The sequence below is a fragment of the Podarcis bocagei genome (assembly GCF_964188305.1).
Source record: "Podarcis bocagei genome assembly, chromosome: 6".
Classification (NCBI taxonomy): domain Eukaryota; kingdom Metazoa; phylum Chordata; class Lepidosauria; order Squamata; family Lacertidae; genus Podarcis; species Podarcis bocagei.
Genome location: NC_138130.1, coordinates 88,333,652 through 88,356,435, shown reverse-complemented (window position 1 = coordinate 88,356,435; position 22,784 = coordinate 88,333,652). Strand labels below are relative to the sequence as shown.

The 22,784-nt window shown below is 45.3% G+C and overlaps 1 protein-coding gene across 1 annotated transcript; it reads right to left on the bottom strand.

The window, feature by feature from the left end:
• Positions 1–1,334: 1,334 nt before the first annotated feature.
• MMP20 (matrix metallopeptidase 20) lies at positions 1,335–20,051 on the bottom strand. Its single transcript, XM_081197682.1, has 10 exons — positions 19,915–20,051; positions 18,817–19,061; positions 15,197–15,345; positions 13,496–13,621; positions 13,181–13,342; positions 11,569–11,719; positions 8,888–9,024; positions 6,943–7,099; positions 4,764–4,867; positions 1,335–2,715 (listed from the first exon to the last, which is right to left on the bottom strand). The coding sequence occupies exons 1-10, from the start codon at positions 20,038–20,040 to the stop codon at positions 2,615–2,617; spliced, it is 1,458 nt and encodes a 485-aa protein (XP_081053808.1). The 5' UTR covers positions 20,041–20,051; the 3' UTR covers positions 1,335–2,614.
• Positions 20,052–22,784: the final 2,733 nt, after the last annotated feature.

Below are 22,784 nucleotides of genomic sequence, written 5' to 3'. Positions count from 1 at the left end.
CCCCATTGAATTCAGTGTCTTGCTTCTGAGTAAACATGCCTAGAACCGGGGCTGCTGTGCCTGAACATTGATACGGTTTAGAGAGCTGCAGGCGGGGGAAATTTGTACATCTCTGTGGCTTGGGCAAGGCTATCCAATGTAGTGTTGCGGTTTCCCCTCCTCAAGTGTTTGGGTTCTTTATCAGGATTGCTCAACTTCCGCCATCCCTGCAGCTTAAAAAATAACACAGTAATTGAGGTTGCAATCACTGCAGAGACAGTGAGCATGCTTGCCACCATCGCTGTGATTCTCAGTACAGATTGTGTTAGGTTACTTTTCCCGCTATAATAAACTGGAAAGCATGGAGAAATGCTTCCTTTCTTTGATGTCAGGCTATGCCCCACAGCCACCCTCACTTGTTGGTGAGTACCAAGACTTGTTTTTCTAGAAAAAAAAGCACTGGGTACAAGAATCACCACTAATGTCCACCTGCCACTGAAAGGTTGCCTGGGAGCAAATGCCACCCTTAGACTCAACACAATAAGTTCTCTACTCTGGTGTAGAGTGCAACCTGGCCTCAGGTGTGGTGTAGTGGTTAAGAGTGGTGGACTCGTAATCTGGTGAACTGGGTTCGCTTCCCTGCTCCTCCACATGCAGCTGCTGGGTGACCTTGGGCCAGTCACACTTCTCTGAAGTCTCTCAGCCCCACTCACCTCACAGAGTGTTTGTTGTGGGGGAGGAAGGGAAAGGAGAATGTTAGCCACACTGAGACTCCTTTGGGTAGTGATAAAGCAGGATATCAAATCCAAACTACTACTACTACTACTACTACTACTACTACTACTACTACTCTTCTTCTTCTTCTTCTTCTTCTTCTTCTTCTTCTTCTTCTTCTTCTTCTTCTTCTTCTTCTGGAATGAATACTCACCTGTGATCTGAAACTAGAGTGGGGTGAAAATGGCCACCACAGACATGTCACCCCATTTGCAAGCAGTGAATGTGGGTCATGTGCTGATTTTCTTTTGCAGGAGGAAGTGAAGAGATTATTTTCCCGAGATGACGTATGGGGTGGCAGCAGGCTTTCATTTTTGTTACTTCTGCTGCAAGCAGCAGCTATGACTTGGGATGGGTGACTCTGACCATTTTTAACCCCCCCCCCAATCCTAAGACCAGTACTCCACATTTTTTTCATCCGTTTTATGCAAATTTCTTTTACCATGAAAACTCTCCAGCATTTTAATGCACTTTTCTATGCAATTTTGCCTAATATGTATACACATTTTTGCAAAGCAGTTTCCCCAATATAATACATTTCTATATGTTGTTTTCATCAATATATTATTTATTAATTATTAAATTTGCATACCACCCTTCATCCGAAGATCACAGGCCGGTTCACAACATAAAAATCCAAGGATTAGGCAAGTCATTAATCTATACTTTCCCTCATGAATTATTTTGCATCCATTCCTCTGGGTAACAATTTGGTTTGCTCTCCCATCTCGTTTGCCCTAGACATTTTTCTTCCTCATTTTCAAGACATATAAAAAGCCCCCTCACTGCATTCCAAAATTTTAGAGGGACATTCCAGCCTTACATATGCATTTGAGTGCACACTTTTGTATTATTGTATACATTTCTTGGGAGGAGAAGGGCAATGTTCCAAGGATGGCTTTAGTTACCGGTTTGTGTATTGTTTCAGAAAGCATGACTTAGGCAAATCTGTCTTTAAATATTAACTGAGGTGCCATCTGCACTATGCATTTAAAGTATTATCGTACAGCTTCAAACAACCACAGCTTCCCTGCAGACTGTGGTGGGTGAAAGTTGTTTGGAGTTCCCCTCACAGAGCAAAAAAATCCAAGAAGAGGCATTTTACAACCATTCTGAGAATTGTAGAACCATGTGGGGGAAGGGAGCTTCTAACAGCTCTCAGCACCCATACAATTCCCAGGATTCTTTGGGGGGAAGCCATGATAGTTTAAAGTGGCACAATAATGCGTTAAATATATGGTGTAGGTGGGGCCTGAATGGAACTTCTCTCCCATCCTTAATAATAATAATAACAAAATTTATTTATATCCCGCCCTCCCCAGCCGAAGCCAGGCTCAGAGCGGCTAACAACAGTAATCCTTGACTGAAACACACAACCAGTTGCCATCATTTGCACTTCAACACATCATCACACGCTTTCAGTGATGCTGTGTGGTGCTTAGTGTGGTTCCAGGGGCATTATGGGATGGAAATGGCACCCCTTCAGTGGTGGCGATCATCCCTATCCCTATCCCCTGGCATAATGCAACCGTTGTTCTGAGGAAACATTGTTGGGGTAGAAGTGTCAGCAGAGCATTGGGATCCATCTTTGCTTTCTATCCCTGAAGATACCAGACTTTTAAAAGATGAGTACATGGAATTTCCCCCCTAGGGATTTCCCCAAGCTATCTTGAAATGCTATTGTGTCATTTATTTCGATGTGTTCCCCCTCTTCTTTTTTTTCTGGGCTTGAGCAATGACGGCACATCCTTTTGCCATTGTGCTTCTGGAATCAAATCCGCAGAATGTGATTTTCGCTGACATGCTCCAAAGTTTCCAGTTATCTTCTAGCTCACTGTGATAATCCACTTCCCACTTCAGTTCAGCAGCCCACCCAGGAGCTGGATTTCACAATATTAACCACATCTTCCTTTTCCTTGTCGTATTTATAGGCTTTGGGGCCTGAGAAGAAGTAAATGTGACCTAAAAAGGAAAGGAAACAAAACTAGGAACTACTAATCAGGGGGCTTAATTTTCGAGGAACCAAACAATACTATAGACTTCTTGGTACAGTTGTGAAATACGACCTCTGTATCCCCACTCACAAAGTTCCTTCTTTTCTTTGTTTAATCAGCTGATGTACCCGTTTTCCATAAGAAAATAACCAAGCAGTGTACAATAACAAAAAAGGGGAGGCAATGATAAAACCGACCTTTAAAAGAAAATTATGTAAGAACATCCATCAAAGTAACACAACAGCAGCAAGGAAATGTTCGTGCCAAAAGTGTGTCACAAGCTATGCAAAACTGTAGAGGTGCAGCTTGACAAGCCTTCAAGAGGATGGGGGTTCCACAGCTTTTCGGTGCCACCACTGAAAAGACTGGATTTCAGATGCTCTTCAGAGAACTTTACATGGGTTCCCTGAGGAAAGCCGCTTGAGATGACATCAATTCTGAAGGCTTTGATGGGAGACTGTGCACCCTAAACTGGCCTCAGTAGCACTTCTGCATTGCGTACACAGCACTTAATAACTTATTTCAAATCTGAATTCTTTTTGCCTTTGAGGTAAGCAGCTCTTCAGCGTCTTAGGCTTAGGCATTATTGATCTTAAAGTTGCACGAGTGATTGCATTTTTATTCCAGGGGATAGAGTACCAAATCCCCTATATGATATGCATCTAGGGACAGGCAACCCCTGATTTGTGCAAGGATTGCATTCAGGGTCATCGCATGCATCGGCAGAATGCGCAAAAGCCTGCCCCACTCTCTTCTGGATCTGAAAATGGCCCACACGTGCACATTTGTGTGTTCTTTGAACACATGCAAAATTGGGGTGTTATATATTTTTCACTGAAAATTTCCAATTCACCATTCAAATGCATTGATTCCTCCCCTCCCCCAAACCCACTCTGCCTTATCGAGCAGTAAAGGAAAGATTGTGTCTCCAGTGGGCTTGTATTACTGCACTTTACTGTGTTCAGTTCTGCTCTGCTTTACTTTGCAAATGCTTGCAAAATCTGTCCTCTGTGGCCTGATTTAAATATGAGGTAAAAGCACTTTGTTGTACAGTGGTGCCTCGCAAGATGAAATTGATCCGTTCCACGAGTCTCTTTGTCTAGCGGTTTTTTCATCTTGCGAAGCAACCCTATTAGCGGCTTAGCGGATTAGCGCTATTAGCGGTTTAGCGGCTATTAAAGGCTTAGTGGCTTAGCGGCTAAAAGGCTATTAGCGGCTTAGCGGCTTAGAAAAAGGGGGGGAAGCGGAAAAAAATCGGAACGCTCGCAAGACGTTTTCATCTTGCAAAGCAAGCCCATAGGGAAAATCGTCTTGCGAAGCAGCTCAAAAACGGAAAACCCTTTCGTCTAGCGGGTTTTCCGTCTTGTGAGGCATTCGTCTTGCGGGGCACCACTGTATAAGAGTTTGGTGCAAATGTACTTATCCCTTGCAAACATTTATATAGGCAGAAGAAGATCCTGCTGTCCAGGATCACAGATCATGGGTGTATTGATCCTGCACCCACACCAAATGGGTAGGTGTATTGAAATTATATAAACCATATGGAATTATTACACGGCCAAACCTTGCCCCCCAATGTCACATTTTCATTGGGCCTGAGAAGGAATTGTAGGGGAAGTAAGATGGATGAGTCAGTGATGCATTAGTAGGCTACGGGTGTCTTGGTTCTTAGCCTAAAAGATAGTTCAGCCAACTATGTGATGGGTGGGCTGTGGTCTCTGGGACACCAAGGCCATGTGTCTGAGCAGTTGGCATGCCTCCCTGCCACCTACTGGGATGGTACCTCTGTCCTACCCCTCTGCGTCCTGGTAAATGGCAGTGATGCCTTTGCCAGGAAGTCCTGCTTTTGTCTAAGATGGGGCAGCCAATGTGGTACCCTTTGCTGTTGGACTCCAGTTCCCATCAGCCCAAGCCACCTTGGCCATTGCCCAGGCATAATGTAAGCTGTCGCCCAGTCTGCAGTGTAACATTAGCTACCCTGTGTTGATGGTGATTCATGATGGAGTAACTACTTACCATTTACTTCTACTGCTGCATCAATCCTGCCACTGATTCCCGAGAACTCGTCCTCGATGCTCTTTGGGAAATCCTTCTCCATTTTTCTTTTGGCTTCGTCATAGCTTTTGAGAGAAAGGAATGCCATAAAAGGAGAATTTCAAACCTACTGCTCTTGTCTATCAAGATATAAATAGGTTTCAACCCACGCTATAGAAGGTTTATTTTTATACCATATGCAAGACGTTCTTGGAAAAGCAGTTTCGCTGTAATGATTGCAATGGGACGGCAAGCTTTGAGTCAAAAGTGCTTTTGATTGTGTGAAAGAATTGCCTAGCCAGGTCTCATCTAGTTCGTTGTTTAGTTGTGACTTGAGGCTTATCATTGCCTGATCACTTAGTTTGTCTAAATAGACTAAGGTCCATCTTAGCACACAGTTAATATTTCTTTGTATAGAGGGGCATGGAATAAATCTAGTAAACAAACAAACAAGCCCAAGCCTGCCATTCTGTTTTTAACAGCAGTGAGCCAGATAGCTTTGGGTCTTCATAAACAGAACATGGTATATACAGAGCTATACTGTGTCTGTATATGGACGTTCCATTAGGTAACGTGACTAATAGCTGCTGACAGACGCATCTGTGTCAATAGGCATCACTGTATCTTGTGGTAGAGACCTGTGCATTATGCAAAAAAGTACTTCTCTTTGTTCTAGGCAAGGGGCAGATTTCTCACATTCCATCTTGTTAGTCTTCAGCAGATCAGTGGTAACCCACCTTTGATTCCACCTGCCCTTGGATTCTTTTTGGAAAATGTCTAGGATTAATCTGGAATTTGTGCATGTTTGGTTCTTCCACTAGTCTCTCTCTCTCTCTCTCTCTCTCTCTCTCTCTCTCTCTCTCTCTCTCTCTCTCTCTCTCTCATGACTGCGCACATTAAAAAGTGTGCTTTATGAATTTTACCTAATCAAAGGTTTAATAGTCTTTTAAAAATGTATTTTTATTAAAGATTTTCTTAGTTTACAAAAGTATGTGCAATCTCTCTCTCTCTCTCTCTCTCTCTCTCTCTCTCTCTCTCTCTCTTTTCTCCAAGTAACATTTTTTTACAGATCACTTTCATTTGTTGAGACATTAGGAAGAAGAAGGGGAAGGGGAAAGGGGGGGAGTGGGGTCGGGTGGCAATGTTTCTATTATACTTAATATTTGTGGGGTTTTGTGTCAGTGTCGCTTGTGCAGGTTCTGTGCTATTCACTTTTGTTCCTTTGGTGGTGAGAGAGGTTGGGGTTGGCCCAGGGTGTGGTTGTTTGTTTGTGATTGGCTGTGGTGATCTATGTTTTTTGTGTGTGAGTGGGGTGGGTGGGTGTTTTGGATCAGGTTAGCCATATTGATTTGTATGCTGTTGGTGGATTTTTGTCATTGTCTTGTTGGGCTGTGTATGTGATAAAGGGGAGCCATACCGGGGTGAAGGCGTCTTCTATTTGAGCCCTGCGTCAGTTTCAGTTTATTGGTTATTTTTTCTAGTAAGGCTGTTTCCCATACTATTTGGTACCAAAGGTTTAATACTTAAATGGAAGCCCCAATCCTTGCAAATTATCCACTGAGAAGTGTGGATTGGGGATGGCAACAGGTTGTCTGGATAGTGTAATAAGTAATTCTAGAAAAAGGGAAGCCATAGTTCCATCCTGATCAAGGTATGGAAATCTGTATCTGACATTTCCACTCAGAACTAAGCCACACTGAGTTCAGTGGGACTTGTTCCTAGAGGAGTATAAGATTGCCACCTGAATGTCTGTTCAGCTGCAGTGAAACACCCCCACAATTGAAGGTGACGAGCATAGCTGTAAACTTGTTAAAAATACAGCCCTAGGGCAGGGAATGGGCATGCAAAAGATAAACTTCCTGAGCATTTCTCCCTCTTGCCCTCTTTTTTGAAAAAAGGATGCTTACAATTGCATTCTCCTCCATGCAATAGACCTGTTTTGCAGAGGGGCAGCTGAAAAGAACCCACCAGAGCTTACACTTAATTGGTTCTGAACCAATCACCTTAACTAGGTGACTCCAAGTTCAAATATTACGAGAAAAGAAATCATGTCCTCTTTTCCCATCTCTCCTTTTCAGCACCAAGGGATGATGTCTGGTTTCACAAGTGATTCCCCCCCCCCCAAAAAAAAGTTTGTATTAAGAGGCAATAACAAATGAACCTGTAATAGTCATCTCCTACAAAGAAGAGCGTCTTCTTTTCATCCCTCAGGTAGACAGCTGCATCTATTTGTAGCACATTCCTAGGAAATCCAAAGTCTGCGATGGCTCGCGGAGAGCCCTGCATTTGGAACCCGCGAGTTGTCCAGTAATGGGGGCCTGGCAAACAGGAATCAACAACAGCAAGAACAACAACACAACAATATATTTGCTTCGAGGACATTTACAGCTTGAATCTCCCGACATCTAACCTTTGATTTATTTACTTGTGTACGGTACTTATAGACCACATAACTACAAAAATTTCAAAGCATGTATGGTAGAATACAAAAACCAGTAATGTCAGCAATATTATAAAAACAACAACAGCAAGTAGTAGTAGTAGTAGTAGTAGTAGTAGTAGTAGTAGTAGTAGGGACACAGGTTTTTGCTGATTTATGGAGCCTGCAAACCCCCTTCTGGCTAACATATGATGTCAGGTAGTTGTGGTTTGGCTGAACTGGCCTTGTGGGGAGTCCTGAAAGACTGAATTAGGCCTGTGGTTCCCCATAGGTGAATTAGAACAACAGAAAAACTAGTATATGATTGAAATGTGGCTAGGTTGCTAACCCAGGAATGCGTGGGAATTATTATTATTATTATTATTATTATTATTATTATTATTATTATTATTATTATTGGCTTTAATATGTGTTGAAAGACCAAAACTGCTGACACATGTCTGATGTCAATGCGAAGAGTATTCTACAAAGTGTGTTTGGATTTGTGCCTAATTCCATCAACAGAAGAACCCATTGAGTTCACTCACTGGAAGTGGAGAAAATCAACCACAGCCAATAGAAACCCATTAAATTTGCTTGGGGAGGAGCACTGCTGAAAGCTTCCTTCCTTTCCCATTGCTGACCACATTCTGAGGAGGCTTGGGGAAATCAAAATGGCGCCCTGAATTGGTGACCTCCATTATTTTTCCAGAGCCCTCTTCTCAGAATGGTGTTATGTCAAGGTTATCCATCATAGTGCCCCCTTCCAGATGTTGTGGGGCTCAAGTTCCCAACAGCCCCAACTAGCACGGCCAGTGTTCATGGAGGATAGAAGTTGTAGTCCAACAACATCTGTACGGCACCCTGTTAGCTACTCTCTGCCTCACCATGCAGCCTGCTAAGCTGAATGCTGCTCCCAGCTAGGCATGGCAATTTCTGAGTGGCTTAAACTGACAAAACCACTTCCGAACTTGAGAGGAGGTGGAGTTGCGGGCTTCACTCCCTCTCCACGTATGCGGGGGCTGGCTCTCAGCCTCCCTGCAATTGAGGGAATCCCCGGCTGCGTCATCCCCTGGCCAGCCAATCGGCTGACCTAGGGGGGCGTGGCTTGCGCTATATCACACTGGCGCGGCCGGGGATCTCCCTCTTTTGCTGCCTCAGCTCATTGGTAGGGGTATTGTCATGTAGATGAAGGGGGGGGGGAGGAAGCACCATCACCTTCCTCAAATATTGAAGGGTAGTCCGGTAAAGGATTCCGGGGGCGTGGCCCTTTCCGAAGCCTATGGAGGTGAGGGCCTAAGGCACGCCCCTGAGTGGTGACCCCGGGGGAGTTCCTAGTTGTTGTGCATCAGTAGGTCTCCCCTTACTGGTGGTTAACCCTTCCCGGTCTTCAAGCAAATGGGCTGAAGCCAGATAGTCGGTTAGGACCAATACCTAAGCCAATACCGCTCATTCCTGTAACCAATAAAGTTGTGGCCATTTTTTGCCCATTAACCTAAATAATTGTGTCATGTGTCTTTATTTCCACCGGGAGGGGGGGAGGCGGGAACACGCTACGCAATAATGATATTTCTCACAATGCATAAGAACCTTAGTAAGTGTTGTCAATATGGAAATGATGCACAATAATCCTTGGTATACTTAATATTCTGGAGCCAAAGTGCAACAGCTTTCAAGAGTCACTCACCCTTGAAAAAATAAGCAACTCCTCTGTCAGCGATTTCGTAGGCAGCGTCCACGTTTGACATGAGCTGAGGGAAAGAGCTTGTGATGGAAAGTGGCTGTACGCTTGACTTCAGCTGAGCCTGCCTTCTCCAGAAGAGCCTGTTCAGGGGGAGAAGAAGGAAGCAAAAGCAAACTGAACAGAAAATGTTTGCATCTCAAGATGCTTTTAAGTCTCAGAATTCACTGGCTTGTCAACCAGTACGAGAAGTGCGGCTACCAGCATGGACAATGCTTTTGCTTTCAGGCTGTTTGCCAGACAAATCAAGGGGGCAAGACCAGATTATGTCCTACTCATAGAATTATAGAGTTGGAAGGGCCATCTAGTTCAACCCCCTGCAATGCAGGAATCTCAACTAGATCATACCTGAGAGATGGCCACCCAACCTCTGCTAAAAACCTCAAATGAAGGAGAATCCACCATCTTTAAAGGAAGCCTGTTCCACTGTCGAACAGTTCTTACTTTCAGAAAGTTTTTCCTGAATCTCCTTGCTGTGGGATCACATTCACCCGGTGCTATACCAGCTGCAGTGGCTCCCAATGGAGTACAGGATCAGGTTTAAGGTGCTGGTTTTAACCTTTAAAGCCCTATACGGCCCAGGACCCTCGTACCTCTCCTGGTATGTCCCACGGAGGACCTTATGGTCTTCAAACAAAAACATCTTGGAGATCCCGGGCCACAGGGAGGTTAAGCTGGCCTCAACCAGAGACAGAGATTTTTCGGCTGTGGCCCCGATCTGGTGGAATGCTCTGTTACAAGAGACTAGGGACCTGCGGGACTTGACATCTTTCCGCAGGGCCTGCAAGACAGAGCTGTTCCACCAGGCCTTTGGCACAGTTCCTTTGGTAATCCTCACAGAACTCTAGCCCAATGGTTGCCATGAATTTGATTTTGAATTGATTTTAAAATGAATTGATTTTAGAACGTTGTGTTACTTTTATTGTTGTTAGCTGCTCTGAGCATGGCTTTGGTTGGTGAGGGTGGGATATAAATAATATATTATTATTATTATTATTATTATTATTATTATTAGTAGTAGTACCTTAAGGAGCTCCATGTGACAGCCCTTTAGATATTTGAAGATGGCTACCATATCTCCACTCAGTCTCCTCTTGTTGATTTTTAAGCGAGAGACCTGAGATGAGTAGATAGTTTTTTTTTGCTGTTAGAAACTGAAACATTTCATCCATCCCTACTTCTAGGCTTGAGCTAACAAATGTGGGAGAAGAGACTAGTCATTTTGACAACAGGAAGCAGATAAAGGGGAAGCTAACATGAGATGCATTCTTCAAAACCAAGAGCTGTATATGAAGCAATGTACAGTGGTACCTCAGGTTACAGTAAGGCTACCAGTGGTTGCTAGTCACGAGGGCTCCACTGTCGGAGGCAATAGGCCTCTGAAAACCACAGGAGGAGAGAGTACAGTGGTACCTCGGGTTACAGACGCTTCCGGTTACAGACTCCACTAACCCAGAAATAGTACCTCGGGTTAAGAACTTTACCTCAGGATGAGAACAAAAATTGTATGGCGGCTGCGCGCTGGAAGCGGGAGGTCCCATTAGCTAAAGTGGTACCTCAGGTTAAGAACAGTTTCAGGTTAAGAACGGATCTCGAGAACGAATTAAGTTCTTAACCCGAGGTACCACTGTAGTTTCAACAACAAGTCCACTCACCCCTTTTGCATGCGGTGGCATTGTGGGACGGAGGAGGCTTCACTGGGGCCCCAACATGGGAATTGAAACTGCTGTGCCTTTCCTGATAGGTGGAGGGGGCACGAACCCTCTCTGTCTATCAGGAACCAAATCCTAGCCTGCCCCCTGCTTTGACAAATGGGGCTGCAGGCTGGGGCTTGGGCTGTGCCGGGGGCGGAGATGGAGCCGATGGTAGGCTTCCCTCAGATCTGCCCCTTGCTCAACCTGTTTGTTCCTGCCACCAACCTACCCTCAGTTTAAGCCGATAGTCAATGACTTTGCTGTGGCTATGGTGGTCGCCATTCTTCAAGGGACCGGGTAGGAATTTGCCCACATGGCTAATTGGCACTGAATTGGTGGTTTTGCCTACCTCAAAGCAATCATCATAACTGGTTGGGCATTGGGGCAATCCTTTGTTTTGGATGGAGGGGAGGTTGTAGTCTCCACCTGCCCCTCCAAATGCTGGGGTATCCCGTTAATGGGATCCAGAGGGAGTGGCCATGTCCACATGCCCAGGGGGGCCAGGGCTGAAGGCACTCCCCCAGACGACAGTCCCTGTGGGGGTCACCCTATTGGATGTAAGTCTTAGGAACCCCCACCTGGATTGGCCATGCTTCACTTCTCGAGGCGGGCCAGAAGTATTTAGATTGCCCCATGCCCAAGCCAAACCTCTTTCATCTGTATTCAATAAAGTTGTGACCTGTTTTGACCCAAAACCCAGTCTTATTGGTCTCTTATTACACAGGTTGGGGTATGGGAAGTCTGATGCCTGGTCCTGCAACCAAGGGATTATTTCATTTTTCTTTGCAAAGGAGGGACTTTGAACTCAATTGCCATATTTGGATAGCAGAGTTGGGAGTTTCCTTAGAAAAGCAACAACCCAAAAAAGGCTTGGAAAACACAAGGACTGATATAGCCTCGCCTCTCGCAGGTTGGATCAAGCGGGAATCTCACCTATCCTTGAAGAAAAGAAGTTCTTTCCCTAGCATCGTAACAGCATCAAACGAAAACGTGGCATCACAGTGGTCTGGATCAGCCGGAGCTGGTGGTTTGGGAAGAGGCGGATGCGGAACTTGTGGTACTTTGGATCCAGATAGCCGTGACCCTAGAATACGACGCACAAACCAAGTTAAAACTGCACTTAGTACATATATTGACTTCCCTGTGGCAATGTATCCTGAGTGAGTCCCATTTTACCCCATCCAATATATTGGGTTGCATTCAACTAAAGTTTGCTCAGAGTAGACCCAATGCAATTGATGAACCTAGGTTAGTTATGTCCATTCATTTCAATGGGTGTATCCTGAGTAAAACATAACTGAATACAACCCATTGATTCTACCCTCCACCTCATTTTTATATCTTCTACAGTATGTTTAACACTGGCCTGTGCCAACTATTCTCCGGTTTTGCTTTTTGGGGTACAAAAGAGCAATTTTGTTTTGCACAGAAAATTTTCTTTGGCAACTTCTATTGGCACAGACCCAAATGATTCCTCTTTAATCAATATCAACATCTTTTGTCATGTTAAGGCCTCTATCCCTGACCTGGAAAGGAAGCTTAGGCTGTATTATTATTTTTTACTTGCCTAGAATCCTCCCTTCAGTACTCCAGTATTATCTAAATTCTACCATTTTACTAGTTTCTGACATTCACTAACTCCATATCTGTAACAATACAAAAAACTGCATTCTGGAACTTCTGGTGGATCGTGATATTTGAATAGTCAGGCTGTGAATTTTATGAAAAACTGTATTGAAGAGGGCTGGTTCACACATGCCGAACATAACATCAAATTATAACTTGTTTGTAAGAATAGGTCATCCCAGATTAACCCAACACTTGTTTTAAATTTGTGGTGGTCCTGCTGCTTCCTGGAATGGGGTGGGGCATGGGGTGGCAGCAAGGGGAAGGGAAGGTGAGCATTCCCACTGCTCACTTATTTGGCCCTCTCCACTGCTCTGCTCCATCCTAGTCCTGACAAGTGGCAGCATTGCCATGCCCTCGGTCCAGTATATCTGAAGGAGCATCTCCACCCCCACTGTTCTACCCGGACACTGAGGTCCAGCGCTGAGGGCCTCCTGGCAGTTCCTTCACTGCGAGAAGCAAAGTTACAGGGAACCAGGCAGAGGGCCTTCTTGGTAGTGGCACCCGCCCTGTGGAACACCCTCCCACCAGATGTCAAAGAGAACGGCAACTACCAGACTTTTAGAAGACATCTGAAGGCAGCCCTATTTAGGGAAGCTTTTAATCTTTGATGCAATATTGTATTTTAATATTTTGTTGAAAGCCGCCCAGAGTGGTTGGGGAAGCCCAGCCAGATGGGCGGGGTATAAATAATATATTATTATTATGGCCATGAAGTTTGCGCTGCCCCGTCTCACTCTCGGTGGCTGGATTTTTAAGCAAAGGTTGGAGTTTCACCTCTGTGCTGCTGCTTTTGTAACTGACATATGATTTTATTCTCTGTTGCTTTTAGATTGCTGTTTATACTGTACGCTGCCCTCTAGTTCGATCTGGAGAAAGAACTCTTGAAATAAATAAAAGCAAGCATCTAAATTATTACCGTAAAGGGCCTGGATCCCTTTCACGTCATCTTTCGGGAGATGGAAGCCATATGGATGTTGGTATCTATATGTTGGATACATCAGAGCTGATGGGTCGGCCGAATGGGCAAGGCCCAAGGCGTGGCCAAATTCATGAGCCGCGACAGTGAATAGATTAAACCCTACATGATGCAAAACAATATATTTCATATAAGCAATGGTGAGTTTCTCTCTGATACATATTCAGTTGTCTGTGCATTCTGCCATACTTGATTAGCTGGGGACAAATTGCTTCTTTTGGGTGCTTTCGGGTCATTGTGTGGCTTTGTACCTACCATTCATTCCCATCGTCCACTTCTCTGCGTTGTCGAAATGGGTGTCTCCGCCCAGTCCTTCCCCAGGTGCGAAAGCGTGGGCTAGAGTCCCCCGTGGGCCGTCAAATGGATAGGAGTCCCCATGATCTAACACAGAGTACAAGGAACATCATGTGACTTTGCAGTCATGGCAGGTGGTGTAATGGTTAGATCAGAGAGACATAAGTTGCACAATGCGTTCTGTTGTGGTGTCAGCGGCTTCCACAAACAAGAGCATTTCAATGGAATCTGACACATATTGCAAAATCCCTTACACATCTGCTAGGGTCTGGGTACAAAGACCAAGATCTCCTATAAGTCACTATGTGATTGCCTGAAATGGTCATTTTTCATATACAGTACATGCAAGGTTTTGATGCCCCTAATGCAGAGGTTTTCAACCTTTTTGAATCCATGGCTCCCTTGACCAACAACATTCTTTCTGTGGCACCCCTGTGGGGCTCAGGAGCCCAGTTATGTCACCCCTTGCCTGCAGAGCTGGCAGCCTCTCACTCTTTGTTGAACACCCTTTTTTGAACACCATCTCTTGTGCGGTGTTCCCTCAGCCTCCTCTCCCCTCTCCTTGGGAGTCCTCTGAGCAGCCGCAGCTGCTACCCCTGGTCTCTGAGCTGCCCCCTTGCACCAAAGAGAGGTGCCTCTTCACACTGCCCCACAGGGGCCTGAGTCTTGTCTGTCCATTCCCAACAGCAAGGGCTGGCGGACTGGGTGGCTGGACTCCCTCACCTGCTTGCTTGCTTCCTCTGAGGCCACCTCAGCTCCTGGCAAGCAGCACCCCTTGGCCAGCCCCAGAGGCACGATTTGCCTGGGGAGCTTGTAGCCAGGGCCGCTGCAACAAACAGCTGTGCAAGCCTTTGGGAGGCAGAGACGTGAGAGGGCATCAGAGGAGGGAGGGAAGGAAAGAGGGACAGAGGCCAGTGTTGCCTGCTGCATCGTTCAAGGCACCCCAGGGCGCCACGGCACACTGGCTGCACTTCTTTCAAATATTCCCTGTTAAAATCTCAGGTCAACAGCAACAAAATCAAGGTCAGCCGTACAGTATACACCCACATCATTCCTGTTGTACCTCTTTCTCTCTTTCACTACTCCCTGCCTCAATTCTCTCCCTAATGTCAAATTTTGGATTGTAAGCTCCTCGGGGCAGGTTCTTCTCCCTTTACTTTAAAAATGCAGCTTACGTTGATAATGCTCTATGGATACGCTGCTGTTGTTGTGACTGCTGCTGCTGCTGCTAAGAGCTGAACTCTGGCCCTAACACTGAGTGAAGACTTGGAGGGGGGTGGGAGTAGCACCGCTCCAGGAATTCGGGAGTTTGTACACAGGCATACCCCATGGAAGCACTTCCGTGTCACACAAACAGCACTTCCATATGAGCTCTGTGGCAGCCTTCCTAAAGCACTCTAATGCAGAACTGTGCAATGTGTTTGGCCATGAACATTTTCAGGGCAGAGCCCAGCTTTTAAAAATATTTAGAAATGTTCCCTTTTTGTTACAGCTGCCCTTTCACCCTCTAGCCATTTTTCACACTTGCCACTTTTCCAGGGACGGTTCCGTGCATCTAAACCAGCATAAATAAATTGCCTTATTATTTTGCCCAGCTTAACCTCTTCACAATAGCGCAAAGTTTGAGCAGCTAGTGTCGCAGAATTTAGCGATAACAGTTACCTCCGCTTTGGAACGATATCATGATATCCGCTTCTCCCGAGGTGGCCTTTACAAAATTCAGAGGGGCAGCCGCACTCCAGGCTTTCAACCCCATCTCCACGGCCTTGTCAACATCTGCATGACTCAGGCTTGATGTATATTTTGTTACTCTGAGGAGGGAAATGACATATTTCAGGATGCAGATATGCAACGATGGCAGGAGCGGCCAGAGAGGAAGAGTGATGCAGTAGACTGTCCCCCTCTCACCTGTTGCTGTGAACTGGGATTGCGAGTAAGGTGAGACTGGGTGGCAGTGGCGATGGGGTTGTTCAGGTGTACCGGCATAGCCAACCTGGTGCTCCTGACAGTGTGCCTGAACCATCCTGGCCTGACCACAGCCCTCCCTCACCCCTTCCTGGTTTGCCAGCAGTGATGTGGCTGCTGGCGGGCTAGGTCCACAGTGGACCTCCCACTGCCCCCTAGCTGCTCCTGAATGATGGGAATGGTAAAGCCAGGTTGTCAAAATAAGGGGAAATCCAACACATACAGTAAAGAAAGAGTAATAATTTGAACTGGGAACGGAGGAACCTGCAATTTAAGTTTCTAATTTAACTCACATTTCTGCACTAGTTTGCATTTTTTTAAAAATCTCATGAAAATTCACCAGGATTTTATGCAATTTTGCCTAACATACACATTTCCTCCTAAAGTAATTCATTTTTGCATGCTGCACTTAAATGCACGCTTTATCCAGATATATGCATTTTTGGTTTGGAGAACAAAATTTGGAGAAGTGTGATTTTCGATGGATAGCTGGGTTACGGCTGGTGTATTGTTTTGGGAAGTGTGAATTTTAATGCAAAATGTGAGCCAAACTAAATTTCCTAGTCTGATAGCAATATTTGGAAAGGTAGATGAGCACTCCCATAAAACAGCTATGATAAAGGGCACTTTCCATGTAAAATGTTAGCAGACAACCAAGGTCTGTGGTGCTTGGGTGTATTTTCAATTCATTGCTGTTTAAGAACATTTGTTGAGAATACAATGCAACCCCCAAACCTGCATCTTTGTCATGTAACAACTCCATATAGCAATCAGAATGAATGCTCTGTAAAGACTGGACATAGTCTAACTGCTGCAGAAACTTTGTGTGAGCAAATCAGGATAAACACTTGATAAATAAGTTGTCCGTCCCCATGTACCAGCTACATTCTATAGAGTGGTCTCCCACCATACAATTTGCCTCCCTAGTACTGCAAGCTGCTTCCAAGGATGTTAGGTAGGGCATGGAGCTCAAGGAAGGTCTATGCAGGATCCATACTTGAGTTGGCTGATGGTGAGGACATGTTGCATCCTTCAGGTGGGGCCATTGTCATTAATAAGAAAAGGGACCCAAGAGTAACTTTGTGGTCAGCCCTCTATCTCATTCCAAACATGACTGATGACTCTTTTGCACCGCTGTTGAAAATCCACATTTTCTAAATCTGTTTTGTTGATTGCAGCCCTCCATGGTTCCATACCAAGGCTGGTTGTTCACTGTTTTCATATTGCATTGCACTAGGACTACCCACATTTAAGAGACGCGGGTGGCGCTGTGGTCTAAACCAGTGAGGCTCTTGGGCTTGCCGATCAGATGGTCAGCAGTTCAAATCCAAGCTACAGGGTGAGCTCCCATTGCTCTGTCCCAGCTCCTGCCAACCTAGCAGTTGGAAAGCACGCCAGTGCAAGTAGATAAATAGGTACCGCTGTGGCGGGAAGGTAAACAGGATTTCCGTGTGCTCTGGCACTCATCACGGTGTCCTGTTGCACCAGAAGCAGTTCATCATGCTGTCCACATGAACGGGAAAGCTGTCTGTGGACAAACGCCGGCTCCCTTGGCTTGAAAAGCAAGATGAGCACAGCACCTCATATTCGCCTTTGACTCAACTTATCCATCCAGGGGTCCTTTACCTTTTTACTTTACACATTCTGACAATTCTATTCCAGATCAAGAGTCTGATGATTTCTAAAAACCCAACCATGGACCCTTCATAAGCAGCCCATCAGCACTGTTGAAACAGCCTTCTATCTGGGTTTCCAGACAAAATAAGGAAAACACACGCACTCTGTTTGCTTCTTTCTCTCCCCATCACCACATATTTTTGAGGCATTGTTAGGTTGCTTCTACGCTCTGACTTTCATCCCTGCAACTCCCTAACAATGTGTTTCAGCAGTCAGAATTGCTATCTCACCCTGCTATCAGCTCAATATTTGCTCCGAGTACATGAATAGGGGAATAGCATATCATTTTTATTTCTGGGGGTGGGGGAGATGTGTGTCTCACAACAGCTGCCACCCGGTAAATAAAGGAAAATCCAGCCTGCATTCTTTATTGACTAACACAACTCACAGCACAATCTCAGGCACTCCTACTCAGACGTGAGCCCTATTCAGTGCAAAGGAACTTACTCTCAGGTAAATACACCCAGAAAGGAGAGGAATGTGCACCCAGAAAAGAACTGCAGCAACAGTGAAAAAGAAACAAGGCAGGACGGTGTGTGAGAGAGAGGACTGCATGACGTGGTTATGGGCACCAACGAGGAGGCAGGGTCTGAAAGCAGACAAACCCAATGCAATCCAAAAACAGCAATATGCCAAATGCATGAATGTAATTGTTTTAGAAAACCTTTTTGCACTGCAATTGGTTAGGCAAAATGTGGGTTTTAGTTGCAGGAAAACTGACATGCCACCTGGTTAGTGTCATGTAGTTCATACCCCCAAAAAGCACAAACAGGCAACCCACAAGGCGAATTCTGATAAGATAAGCCCAGAGTCAGTTGCATAATTTTGCCAGTAGAAAATGCATGGTGTATACAGGTGGCAAGCATTTTGTGCGGGGATCCGGTTTGTGGCCGACACGTGTGTCAGTGGAGCGTGCCCTGCCCCATCTTGCCCCAGTTTTGCTTTCTTCCAGGTCCCAAAGGACCCGTGCATTGGTGATCGCACATAAATTGGATATGCCAGGAAGAACCCAAAGGTGGAGCTATCCTGCCCTTGACCCTCCCATTCTGCCCTGCCTCTGCAGGAAATAAATCTCCTATTTTGGCTTCTTGACCACTTGTTGTGGTTGTTTCATTAGCCTTTTGCCTCTTTACCTCTTCCTTATTTGTTTTTCCATGTCATTTCCCCCCTCCCTTCTTCCTTTGTTGAAACAAACTAACCAACAAAAAAAGGCCCTGGGTGCACACCCTAATGAAATATGCTACACACTACATAATCACCATCGTCTTTCAAAGCCGACCAAGTTGGTGGCCATTGCTGCATCTTCTGCAGATTGCCAGACAACGAGAAGAAAACTCCTGGGGAGAGGGGACAATCTAAAACATTTCAAGTACAGCCATACCTCAGGTTACAGACGCTTCAGGTTGCATGTTTTTGGGTTGTGCACTGCGCCAAACCCAAAAGTACTGGAATAGGTTACTTCCAGGTTTCGGCGCTCGTGCATGCACAGAAGCGCTAAATTGTGCTTTGCGCATGCACAGAAGCACCAAATTGTGACTTGTGCGTGCGCAGATGCGGTGCTGTGGGTTGCGAACGTGCCTCCTGCATGGATCACATTCGCCACCCGAGCGTCCGCTGTACACTTGATGTCAGCCTGTTACCTGTATGTCAATGTGCTCTTTTTCCACTTCGGTTCCCCTGGGAAAAGGCGATAGTTTGCTACGTCAGGGACGCCACACCGAGGCCTCTTCATGACTCCCATGGTGCTGTAGTCCAGTTTCCCTGTGACACGCAAGCCAAAGAACGCCTGCATCTGCTGGACCTTCCTGGTCATGGAATTGCTACCGCTGGTCATTTCTCCAACGTGATGTTCTCCTTTCGGTGTGTAATATTTGTCCAGGTATTCCTACAGGCAGAGAGAGAGAGAGAGAGAAAGGGGTAAGGAAGATATTTTATCCCTCCTTTTTTTTCCCCCTTTGATATCCATACTTATGAAAGGCAGGGCAGGGCTGAGTTGTTTTGGCTCCTGAGAAGGAAAGTCCATATTTTGGCTTCTCCGCCTCAGGTCAAAAGGAAAGCAACACCAACTTTGGGCAGTATTCAACTAACTCAATGCACAAATGAATCGACTTCTGCTTGCACGATGGGACTCCCCACCCCCCAGCCATAGTATAACTGTGCTTTGTGAAGAAGGACCGTTGTCTGTCTGTACCAAATCTTTGGCATTCAGTTTCACTGGGTGCCCATGAATTCCATGACCTTGGGGAACGGGGATACCTTTCTCCATCTACGCATAAAAAGTGAGGGGCGACATTCCACTCAATGTAGTGCAGAAAATAAAAATCCCACCATTCCTAGCATTTCTACTCCTCCTGGAATAGCTCAGCTGGTTAGAGTGTGGTGCTGATCACAGCAAGGTTGCAGGTTCCATCCCCGCATGGGACAGCTGCATATTCCTGCATTGCAGTAAGTTGGAGAAAATACTCCTCAGGGTCCCTTCCAACTCTACTATGATTCTACTTGCCTTTTCTCTAAACAAAAAAGCATCTGACGTTGCAACCTTTCCTCACAAGGAGATGCTCTCCAGGAGTGTAGTCCATGAGCTGGACTAACTGCTGCACCAGATCTCGGCTAATGCAGTGGTTTGCCTGTGTACCCCAACATCTTCCACCCTGGCTGCTGCTCTGCAAAGCCTTGCTGTGCTAGAAGGGACTTAGCATCACTCCCCAAGCCATTAAGATGTGCAAAGCACCACCAACCTGGGCCAGGTAGAAGTCCTTCCAACCGGCTGTCCGCGGCAGTGCAAAAAGAGCAGGGGCGGCAGCTGAATACGTCAACGAAAGCACGAGAAACCAAAGTGGGCACAGCATCCAACAGAGCTCCATTTCTTCCTAAATGTGCAACGGGTGGCTTGAGAAGAGCAGGTAGAGAGACCCCGCAGCCCCTTTTATAGAGGGAAGCAGCTCTGGGAGCTCAGAGCCAAGGTGACTCACGTCTCAGAAGGTAATTACACAGCTCAGTGTTTTGATGAAGGGGTAACACAATAGCACTTAAACAGGGGGAAAAGCTGGATTCCTCTCGAACTTATCAAGAGGACCAGCAAGAAAGAAACATTGTATAGTAGCCAGGGGAGATGCAGCTGGAGTCAAGAGCAGCGCTTCCACAATGGGGCTTTTCCACCTCTCTGTTCCTGAAACAGCCACTTTGGCCCCTCCCAAACAGCTGCTCCCGAGGGTCTTCCTGAACTACAGGTGTGGTGAAGCTCAGGCCCTGGTCTTTTGAACTCTTCCCAGTCACACCTGCTTTCTGTAGGCCACTCCCTCCACGAATGTTTTCCCTGGAATGTGCCCTGGAACTCTGGTATTGATGGATACAAAAACTTACGGAGTATGCAGAAATGGCAAAACTTACCGGAAGAATAAGAAATCGAGATAACAAACTTTTTATAAAAGTATGGAAATGGTTTATTGAATATTTACAGATAAATTACAAACAGATAAAAACATTGGCAGGATTATTGCAATAACCTGCAGTTTCACAAGAGTATATATTTAAAGTAGATAATTAAATGAATTTGCATATGCAGAAGATATTAAAAAAAAAAGTAAGGAACCGCAGAAAGAGGGAGAAGGAAGTCAAACTTTGAAATCTTAAATTGATTGTAAAACTAATGAAATGCATAAACTAGAAAAGTATAAATAAAAACTTTTTTTAAAAATAAACTTTGATGTTGACTTTTTCCTGCCTGCATGGAGGCAAATGAAATTAAATGTAGGTGGTTGAAGGTTCAGCCTCTAGTATATCCAGGTAAGGCTGGTGAAGAGCTCCATGTGAAACTCTGGCAAGCTGCTACCAGTCACTATTTTGGAAAGGCAGCTTCCTATATTCTTCAGATAATGCACCTGCCAAATGTGAAGAAGCAACTATCTGTTGTTATAGGTGTCTTGCCTAAAATACACCATTTTGCAAAGCAATTTTCCCAAATAGATTCTGTACAGTCATACCTTGGAAGCCGAACAGAATCTGTTCGACTTCCAAAACATTTGGCAACCAAGGCGTGGCTTCCGATTGGCTGCAGGAGCTTCCTGCACACAATTGGAAGCTGCAGAAGCCGCACCGGACGTTCGGCTTCCAAAGAACAGTCACAAACCGGAACACTCACTTCCAGGTTTGTGGCGTTTGGGAGCCAAAGCGTACGAGTGCTAAGGCGTTCAGCTTCCAAGGTACGACTGTATATTTTTGCTAATATATGCACTTTAATAAACACTTGGCCCCAATATATGCATTTTTGTAACTATTACATTACTGCAGAATTGCATTTCAAAAATTCATAGAAAAGCAGATTTTGAAAGATGATTGTGTTCTGGTTTGCATGTTGTTCTGGAAAGTGCATATTAGTAGCTCTGTTTTTAAATATGAACTGAATCAAGTCCCTCCCCCATCCCTAATGGGTAAACAGATGACCCTTGTGTGTGGCATTCTGCAAGCATTTCACCCAAAATGGAGACATCGGTGTTGGGCAGAGTGATCTGCACATGACACATGACTGAAAGACACTTCACAATCACAACACATAAACAAGTTTGGTGAAATAAAAGATAGCCTTCACTGAAAGACATTGCATCTACACATGTCTGCTGCGTTGGAATTTCAGCTATCAGTTACTCAACAATATTCCAAATAGCACTTGCTTTTGCGGAGAAGGGTGGTAAAGTGTGTTTGCTCTTTAAGAAATCTGAAGTCTGTTAAACTCCCGTTACTGTTAATTATCCTAAATGTAAGTTTACTGGGTTATATTCTGAAAGATGCCCATGAACAGCCATTACAATTATAACCGGGTTTGGGTGTGCTATGAAAGAAATCACATACTGGATGCATTGGCAAGCTGTCGGTTCATTGCACCGTTACCAGTCTCCTAAATTATAGGGTACTTTGGCGTATAAATCAGCATTTTCTCTAAGTGAAGTTGACATCTCTCCAGCTGAGTTTCAGCATCCTGCTGGAAGAAACTATTTTGCAGTAGCTCTTTGTGGGGTCTCGAAAGCCCTGCATGGCCATATTTACAATCCCCACTCTCTCAGGTTGGGGTTTCTTGTTTAAGCACTTTTCTTCTGAGTACCTCAGAAACAAAGAAATCCTGTTGTAGGAATATAATAACACCAGGGCACCGTAGGGGGTTGTTTTAAAAATTACAGTCATACCTCGGGTTACAGATGCTTCAGGTTGCCTTTTTTCGGGTTACACACTGCCGAAACCCGGAAGTACCGGTATGAGTTACTTCCGGGTTTCGGAGGTTGCGCATGCGCAGAAACGCTAAATTGTGCTTTGTGCATGTGCAGAAGTGCTGAATTGCAACCCACATGTGCGCAGATGCGCCGCTGCAGGTTGTGAATGTGCATCCTGCACAGATCATGTTTGCAACCCGAGCGTCCACTGTACTGAGATAATGTTTGTCAAGCAGGTTGTATTTAGGACACAATTCAGTGCCTAGCTGATTCCTTCCCTCTCCTGTTACTCTCTGGTCATTGACTTCTGTCCTGTTGTTGTTGTTGTTGTTTAGTCGTTTAGTCATGTCCGACTCTTCATGACCCCATGGACCAGAGCATGCCAGGCACTCCTGTCTTCCACT